This window comes from Vigna angularis, chromosome 3 (genome assembly GCF_016808095.1).
Source record: "Vigna angularis cultivar LongXiaoDou No.4 chromosome 3, ASM1680809v1, whole genome shotgun sequence".
Taxonomy (NCBI): domain Eukaryota; kingdom Viridiplantae; phylum Streptophyta; class Magnoliopsida; order Fabales; family Fabaceae; genus Vigna; species Vigna angularis.
The window spans coordinates 10,155,118-10,165,007 of NC_068972.1; the positions used below are offsets into that span (position 1 = coordinate 10,155,118).

At 30.4% G+C, this 9,890-nt stretch overlaps 1 protein-coding gene across 1 annotated transcript; it reads right to left on the reverse strand.

The window, feature by feature from the left end:
* Window positions 1-6,758: 6,758 nt before the first annotated feature.
* On the reverse strand, window positions 6,759-9,106 carry LOC108324995 (uncharacterized). The gene is made up of 5 exons (XM_017557967.2): window positions 8,475-9,106; window positions 7,851-7,972; window positions 7,721-7,761; window positions 7,536-7,634; window positions 6,759-7,253 (listed from the first exon to the last, which is right to left on the reverse strand). Exons 1-5 carry the CDS (start codon window positions 8,929-8,931, stop codon window positions 7,100-7,102), a joined length of 873 nt encoding a protein of 290 aa, XP_017413456.1. The 5' UTR covers window positions 8,932-9,106; the 3' UTR covers window positions 6,759-7,099.
* Between the last annotated feature and the right edge of the window lie 784 nt (window positions 9,107-9,890).

A 9,890-nucleotide genomic window follows, 5' to 3' on the forward strand; every position in this document is an offset into this window, starting at 1 on the left:
GTTCACTATCAATTTATATGTTTAAGCTTGAGTGGCAGAATGTGACATGCAATTTGAATTCTTTAATATTCATTCGTCTAAAGTTTGTTGTGCTTGAATAAGCATATCGCTGAGATTCTCTCCGCAGTGCAATTTGAATTCTCCGCAGCCATTCACCGTCGGGACTGGACGGTGAATGTCTTCTTTGGGTAAGCTGCCGGAGTTACTGTAACCAAATTCAAAATTCCTATATGGAAACAGAAGTCTATCTGCTTCTTTGAAAACAATGTCTGAAGCTGAATGGATATTGCATCTCTGAACATCTGCATAGGGATCACTCACAGCACCGCTAGCCTCAGGATAAAACTCTGGCAGCACTGTACTCGATACTATGTTATTATGGGTTTTGATTACTATATGGTTTCTCTCCTTCAATGTGGAACTTGAACTTGTCCATATATTTGTTGCTATCTATATTCTCGATGTACCTTCAACTAACAATATGTAGATATTTAAGGGAAAGGACCAATGATCACCCAAACAGGCAATTTTTCAGCTCTTTAGAATCAACTACTGATTGATCTCAGCAAGAAGACAGAAATAGAAGGCCAATAAAGAGCTCACCAGATAATCTCACCTGCTATGCTGTTGCTCATCCATCTGAAGAAATTTCAAAGCTTTATCATCTGAATGGAGTAAACTAAAGGTACAAGTTCTACAGCTTCTTGAGCAGTATTTGAAAATGTATTTTACCACCTCTACATTAGCCCTGAATTCTTTAAATCTTGATGTATTCTTTCAACTTTTTGTTTTAAACGTATAATTCCAACCACTCAAATTTCCCTCCAACACATTCTTCACCATAGCTAGCTACTGCAGCATTACGATATAACATTAAAGAATAAAATTATAATATTTTTTTGCAGCTGAGCTCACCGATGTATGTGAGCTCCTCACGAAACTTAGGAATGGAAAGAGAGTGAATCTTTAAGAGAGATAGGAGGGTGACGGGGACAAGAGAAAACGATAGATTATAGTAACTTAAAATAAGAATAATAAAAAGAATGTTAAGAATAAAACATGTTTGTTTGAAATACCTTTCGGAAAAAGAATCTTAATTGAGCATTAATGTTTTTAGAGTGTTACTTCCTCCACTACACAGTCAAATGCTCCCAACACCGTTCCATCACCAATTTACTCTTGATATAAAACGAATGTCAACATCTATTTCATTACTTCATACTCAATATTTTAATTAATTATATTCAACGGATTTGGTCACATCCATTTAAATATTTTTTTTTAGTTTTTTAAATAATATATTTTAATTAATTTATAAATCATTTTTATTTTTTTATAATATATTACGAAAATTAATTTTATTTTACTTAATTAAATAATAATTATTAATTTAATTAAATAATATTTATATATTAATTTAAAATAAATAAATTAATAAACTAATGAAAAAAAACCTACGATGTGGCTCCACGTCCGTTTAATTTATAATATTTATATATTATAATAATTAATTAAATAATGATATATAAATTAAATTAATAATAATTATTTTATTAAATAAAATAAAAATTAATTTATATATAATTACGTAATAAATATAAAAGAAAATTCAATAATATTTATATATTAATTTAAAATATAATAAATTAATAAACTAAAAACTAAAAAAAAAAAAATCTTAGCGAATGTGGCGCATCCGTTTAACTAATTATATAAAAAATATTAAATTAATAAACGAAAAACTAAAAAAAAAACTTGAATGGATATGTGATATTCGTTAAAGTATTTTGTTTTCAACTGATGTTGATATCCGTTGAAGAAAAAATGTAAGGTGTAAGATATTTTAAAATATAAAGGATACTTTTTGAATTTTTAGAAAATACGGTGGTGCAGAAGGAATGTGAGGTGGTGTAGGGAGTAACCCTCTGTTTTTATCTTTTGCTTCTGTTTTTATTCTCTTACCATTTATGGGTTTAAGAAAAACAGAGAATCGGGTTGTCTCACTCTACCCTCAGACCTTACTTTTTTTTTTATCATGTTTTGTGAATCAAGAGTTATTATAGGATTAAGGTTTAATGTCTTCATAAGTCCCTATTTTTATCCAGAATTTCAAATAGGACCCTTTCTTGTTTGGTGTCTCAATTGGATCTTTATTTTTGTAAAATTTGAGCAATTAAAGGTCTGCCGTTAAATTAAGCAAACGACCGTTTAAGTGTTGATTACATGGCATGATCAAACTTCAAGTTAATGAGACGTGGCATTATAAATTAATTTTGTATTAAAAGTTATGAATGCAGGATGGTGTAATAAGCTTTTTGAAAGGGCAAAGTGGGAAAAATAAAGACTTTCTGTTTCTTCTTCTACCTCCACATTCTCGCTCCTGCGTCCCAAATTTCCATGGCTGTGTTTTGGTTCTTTTGAATTGGGAATGCACGAACCTTGAAGGTGGTTTCCCTTGCAGGTTGCGATTGGGATTCTGGCTTAGAGGAGTTGGATAGAGATTCACAGTGGTGCTCTGGATGCATTTTGAGGGTTTCTGTTGTGGCCAGATTTGGGGGTTTTTGGGTTTTTCTAGTTTGGCTTTGCTAGTCCGGTGATGGTGGGGAGCGATAGTTTTAGTGCTTGCAGTTGGAGCGTGGAGGAGATTGAATCTTGCGAGCAGAGAGGAACACGCTACTGGTTATGCGATAGTGGAGAAGACAAAGATGTTGCGGCGCACTCGCGATCATGGAAGGACATGGTCTGAAGGTTCTCGGTGTCCATGGTAGCGCGAGGTAAGATCGGACGAACTCTGTCTGTGTCGCGGTGGTCATAGAGGTTGGCGATTTGGGTGGTGCGACTGGGTTGTCTGCTTTGCGCGGATTGGGGTTCATGGCGTTGGTGGCGGCGACTTTCGCTCCGACGAGGATGATGATGGTAGAGGTGCGCGATGATGATTTTGTGAATTGGTTTTCTCTGTTTAGGTTTCTGCGATTTTGTGCTTTGATTGACAAAGAAGATGATGGGGGTGTGTCGCGATTCTGATGGTGGTGGCTGTAGAGGCTCGCGACTCTGCAGCGACACTAACGGTGTAGATGAACAGCGGTGGTGGGCCACGGCGAGATGAGCAAGGTGGTCGTGCTTCAACTTGTTTCAAACCGATGTTCTTCCCCCACCAACACTTGCATCTACTTCAACAACAACGATTTTGTGGATGAATGATGAGCCTGTGACTCAAATTTCCCCAATTTCATTTCGACATAGCAATTGCAGAGAGAATGAATAATACCAATTTTCAACTTTGTCCTTTCTTTAATTGAATTTCCATTCTGTTTACTTAATTTTTTTAATTCAAAATTTAAAATAATAGAATTGAGTCACGTTTTTAATGACACATATGTTAAAACAACACTGTTAGCATGCTAGGTGACACAATCTTTAATGCCGTTTAATCAATTTGACGGAAAGTTTCTATTTGATTCAATTTTATAAAAATAAGAACTCAATTGAGACGCCAAAAAAGAAAAGATCCTATTTAAAATTCTAAATATAAATAGAAACTTGTGGAAACATTAAATCCAGGATTAATTGTTACAAATATCTGCTTTGAATCATACCAGAGCCTCTTATTGATATGATATATTTCTGACATGATACCACAGTCTTGCTGATAAGAAAAATAATCATACTAAGTATTTTAAATATTTTAATTATATTAATTTAATATTTTAATATATAATAATCGAATTTTAGAATCCGGTTAACAAATTTCTTTTAAATTTTGTTTTAAGGAAAAATTTATTAGATATTTTAATTAGTATAATTTTTTAAAAAATATTCATAAAGATAAATGTAATTTTATTTGAATCAATTTGAATTTAAATAAAATTTACTAAATATTTTAATTAGTTTAATATAATATTTTAATATAATTTTATGTTAGTATTTTAATATCTTAACATATAATTTATTAAAACAAATGTAAAAAATATATAAAGAAAAAATAAAAAATAAAAATAAAATAAATACTCGATTTTAAAATATGTTAAGTTCTTAAATTGATTTCAAAATTTGATAAATTTTTAAAATTTTGAAATTTAGTCTGTTTTCTAAAGTGAATTTTAAAATTTGATAGTAAACACTAATTACTACTTATCTAATTTATTTTATATTTTATATCTATATACATATACATATTTTATATCTATATATATTGAAGGAGTTGTCTTTTGACAATGAAATTTGGAAGTGCAAAAGTAAAGCCCCTTTTTGGGATCGGATATGTCAATTTTTTTGTCCTCATTCATAAATTTTTGAACGAGTTAAACAAATTCAAAGGTAGGCCCAGCTTTTTTTTCTTATATGGGCTTCGTGGCGTGCCTTTCAAGTAAAAAAAAAATTATTTTTCTGCAGAAAATGAAATGTCCAAGATCTGGGATGCATTTTTAGTTGTTAAAATTAAATTTAATTAAATGTATTTCTTATGAATAATTACGTAATTTTTAAATAGGGATAACTGTTTTGAAAGAAAAGTGCAACATTGTTATCAGTTATAACACATAATAATGACTAAGAAAATGTATAGTTATTTATTTCTTGAAATTTGTAAATCAAAAAGAATTTATTTATAAAATCAAGAATTAAGTTTAAAGTTCTTAATAAAATTAAATATTTTTAATTAAGTATTTAAAAAATTTATATTTTTCAATTAAATATTTGTTATTATTTTTTTTTATTTTAATTGAAAACGTATTGGATAAGAAGGTTATATTATCACGTCTAATCATTGTAGTTAAAATTGATATTTAAATAATAAAACTTTACAATTTTACATAGTATTCACCATTCAAATCCATCGTATAATCGTATATATAATAAAATAATTCAGATTCTCAAACAAAATAAGATTGTACTAATTGTTTTTATTTTCTACTACACTACCAGTTCATCCTCTTAGTTGAGTGTATTTCATTTTAATAAAACTTAAACCTAATTAAATTTCATGTTATATGTATTATGAGACACAACTCAATTAAAAATTAATACAATTAATATTATTTTTTTCATCTAACCAAATTAAAATTTAATACAACTAAAAATTTATCTTATTATTAACTCGTAACATCATCCAATTAAAAATTTTCCTTATTATTGATATTGAATTCACACCTTCTTTAAGACCCACCACACTTATTTTCTTTAAGTTTTAATTAAAACAAAATCCAAACCTAGTTAAAATTTTAAGGAGTTTTATGTTGCATCTTTCACATTCTTGAATGAATTTCAATTAAAATAAAACTCAATTAAGATTGATAAATTAAGATTTTAATTAAAATAAAATTTAAATTCAATTAAAAATAAACGTTAGTTCTTTTTCACCCATGACCTTCTGGACTAAAGTTGAATTAAAATAAAACATTGTTTTCTACTACACTTCAGACATATCTTCTCCTCACCTCTTCTCTTAAAAATAATCCAAATAAACACAATACGTAGTTAAATTTGATGAACAATTTACAAAATGAATAATTTTGTAACCTTAAGTTTGATGAAATATTATCAGAGCAATTAATTTTATTTTAATAATTTGTCATTTTCTTTAGAGAAAGTAAAATGTATTGGTGTTATGAATTTTATAATCTCCATTAGAATTACTTGCTTATGAACCAATAAAAGCTTATGTATGTTGTTTTACTAACTATAGTATCTTTATTATAAATAACATTCCTCAATTAAAAAATATAATTTTTTGAATCTTAAAAATAAAACTTAATTAAAAATACGTAAATTTATTTATTATAGATTTTAAACTTAATTTTGTCTTCTAAGAACATCAATTAGAGATGCTCTTTGGGAATTGAAACCTTTTTGAGTCCTTTATTACTACAGTCCTTTTTCTCCACAACTGAAGGATGCTTTTAGGTTCTGTTTTTACAGTTGTGCATCATTTATACAGCAATCTAAAAGCTTAAATTTAAAAATTGGATTCACTCATCTAATTTTTTTTTAAATAAGCCACCATATTATCAATGCATATTAATAGGCCCAAATGTATCACTACACCACCATCACATGACAAAAGACAAATAAATATTAAACATAGATACTCTTGCCAATTTTAACAATAACAACAAAAATAAATAAATAATAGTTCTCCTATAACAGTCAATTGATAAGTTACATTTTTAACCATTCCTTGTCCCAGAAAATGTAATTCCTTCTTTACCAGACCTTGACCCAACTGCAACAAGTATGATTTTTTGTTCTATAATTTCACCTAATATCATTGGTCTCACGTCTGCCTCATGATTTTCATTGTTGTATTTGCATTTCGTGTACCAACTTTTCCCTCTCTTTTTTTTCAAGGAAAAGAGATTTATTGCATTTCATTAAAGATAAGGTTAGTAATGGGACTAATTTGAAAATCTACACAATGGATCAAAGTAAGTTAATGATTGTAGTTTAAATTGAATTAGGTCATATTTTATTAATCTATTTAACTTTCACCTAATAATTTATGGATGAATAAACCATATATATCAAGAAAAAAAAAACACTAATTAATTTCATTCAATTTTGTTTGAATATTATGGTGGTAAATCCCATGTATCAATACATCTAATACTAATAGTCTAATGTCATCTAATGTCAATTAATACATCAGGATTAACTAAATCTTAGACTAGATACAAACGAACACCTTCAAAGTCAGAATAATGTTAAATTATTCATAAAAACAACATAATAATTCCTAATAACTCCACACGTTAAAATTAAAATGACTAAAAGACTATTTCTTTTTTCTTTTTCTTTATTTATATACAGTCTAATAAAGTGTTTACTACAAATGCTAATCACAATACCAAATTATTAGTGCAGCAATTTATTACTGTCTTTCATCTATATTGAATTCTTGATATCTGATGTAAACAAAAAAACTACAAAAAATCTACCAGTATGGTTCTGCTTGAATTAAATAAAGTTCCTGCTGCTGCACTACACTAATAAAAGAGTAACTAAATTGAACATACTAAATAAACCAAAAAGCTCTCAATGTACTGAACGACCAAGTCGAGTGAGTTTGTTATCATGTGTCTTTATTTTAAGGCAGCATGTTCTGTCACACAGATTCTAGTATGTCATAGTGACCATATCCATGAAATAGCACGTTTATGGAATTCTCCTCTTTATCATTCCTGTAGTCTTCACCATATTTTGCTATGTTTACCAAATCAACCGAGCCCGTGTCTCTCATGAAAACTGATATTGGTGTCCTGAAAAAGTATACAGCCGAGTGAGATAAATAACCATTAAATAAATGAGAAAGCAATTCAGGCTATATATTAGACTAGGATTCAAATTGTAAATAGTAATTGGAGTTTGTCTAGCCAACATTATATACACTATGTGCAATTAATAGACTTTCTTATAACAGTGAGCTAAAAGTAGGAGTTAATATATATGGATGGACAAACATCTTATGCCTCTCAATTCTCATTTCATTAGATGTAAGTAACAACTAAAAGCAGTACAAAATTTCAAATTCTAGAACTTACTTCAAAACATGAGAAGCCATCAACAGCTCTGGTTCTCCGCCCCACACATAAGGCTGTTGAATTCTCTTCACATATGTATCGAAATCCCCTTCTATAAACCTACAGATACATCAAACATAACAGATAACCAAGCCCAGAAAAACGCAATCCAAAAGAATCATACATCCTCAAATTACAAAACTTACCATTCTGTTTCCTCCCGCCTTTTCAACAACTCATCTACTACCTAAATTGGGACACAAAGATGGTTAATAAGCAAATGGAAATGAAAAAAAGAAATATTTTTTTTTAAGTTATGTAACTCAATGATCATACTTTAGCTCTCAATTCATCAGCCAATTCCCTTTGACGATTCTCATCAGGTGCTTTTTCCCCATTTCTCAAGCAAGCCCCATGAGCTATTGCTCTAAACAGACAACGACCATCAGCAGGTACCCCTGCACCATTCAGTGAGATAACTCACAAATGAGTCCACATTTTAAAATCATACACAATTTCTTTACCTCCATGATCAACAACACAAAAACTGCTAAAAAAGAATTTAACTCAACAGTACCAATTTAAAAACCTCTCAGTATTAGCTTCTTTAGAAAATTCCCACAAGCATAAAACGCTTCATCTGTTCAATCGTCTACCGACAGACCATCAATAAAGAACAATGTTTAATCCCAAAAGCAAAAAGGATTATGCTATCAAAACGAAATTAGTGATCAAACTTCAAACCAAACAAAACAGACCAATTTCATTTCTCATAAAGGAGTTAAAAGGTGTCTCTCCACATTACGCAAAAGCATCTTTCACTTTACATAAGTCACATCCAACACAAATGCTTTTTATAAACCCAAAAATGTGAACTATATTTCATTTCATCCGATCAAACAAACCTAATGTAAACCTTTTAAATTAATAAAACAATAAAAAATATTAAAAAGAACAAACCAGTGACTCTGTAATCAGCAGAAACATCGACTTTCAGTTCCTTATCGAGAACTCCGCAACTCTCGTCCGCAGCGACGGCGTCGGAATCGGTAACGGCGTCCACGCAACCCGGCGGCGCGAGGCAAGCACAGACTCCGAAGAGGAGCCACGCGGAATCAGAACGATGGAGCCACCGCGCTGGCCGCGTGTCCCATGCAACATTCCACGATCCCTCTCCCTTCAGGTCATGCACGGCCACAACGCCACGGCGGAACCCGTCACCGCTGCGGGGCATTATAGCGTGCCATATGGAGCCAGCGCCGCCAGCCGAACCGAAGAGTTTGCAGGCGCTGGAATGGTGGCGGCGAGGCGGCGAGGCTAAGAGGGAGACGGAAGCGTGTGGCAGGCGAGGCGGCGAGGCATGGACGAGGGAAAAGAGCCAGGGCTTTGGACGAGTGGCGCAGAGAACTCCAAGCATGGGTGTAGGCTATCGTGCGCTGGGTTTGTTGTTATCCTACGCACCACCCGCACACGTAGTTTCCATGTGTGACGGCATGGGGTTGTTTTTGGAAGACAACTACAACGACTCACAGCACAGCACTATTGGAATCATCAAATTTAAACAACACAATCTTCAATCTTTCTTTCGCTTCGCTTTTCTACAATCTCGCACGCACGCGTGGCTCTCACTCTTACCCTTCTTTCCAACTAATTTTATTCTTTTTCATTTTTCTTTTTTTAATTCTTCTCTAATTTTTATCCTTCTTTACAATCAGAATATTCTCTCCTTTGCACCAAATTCTCTAGGTTAACTTCAAATCTCATTCATTCATACATTTTATCAATTATCTTTTATGTAAAAATATGATTCTTAGAGATCAATAAAACTGATCAAAATTGTAATATGATATAATTACAATTTTAACTCCTTAAAATTTTATCAAAATTAATGATTATTTTAAAATTCCAAGTATTAATTTATTTTCCTAATATATTTCCTAACTATGATTAATAAATATCTATATACTATATTTCTATTTATGTTGAGAATAATATGTATTGATGTATGCTTCAAAATAGAAAGTATTTATACGCCAACATTTCTGGTGCAATGAGTTATTGTGATGATGATTGAATTTTTTTCTAATTTTTTTTATCTCTTTTATTATTATTGTATTTATTATTGATTTTTTTTACTAATATTGTTCATATATAATTAATTATTATGAATACCTAATTAAGATTTTTTTAAAATATTTTTACTTTTAATAAACATATTCAAATAGAATTCAATATATTGATCAGAATATATATATATATATATATATATATATATATATATATATATATATATATATATATATATATATATTTGTTTCGGTTGAATTTATTCGAGGGTCGGTCGTCCTTCTTTGTTCTGCTCTTTTTTGATTGTCC

Excerpts from the sequence above, each read along its gene's own strand:
- LOC108324995 (XM_017557967.2), bottom strand. The coding sequence starts at position 8,931 with ATGCTTGGAGTTCTCTGCGCCACTCGTCCAAAGCCCTGGCTCTTTTCC. Across the intron at positions 7,762-7,850 it reads CTGATGAATTGAGAGCTAAA|GTAGTAGATGAGTTGTTGAA; the intron begins GTATGATCATTG and ends GTCCCAATTTAG. Across the intron at positions 7,254-7,535 it reads ATGGCTTCTCATGTTTTGAA|GACACCAATATCAGTTTTCA; the intron begins GTAAGTTCTAGA and ends ATACTTTTTCAG.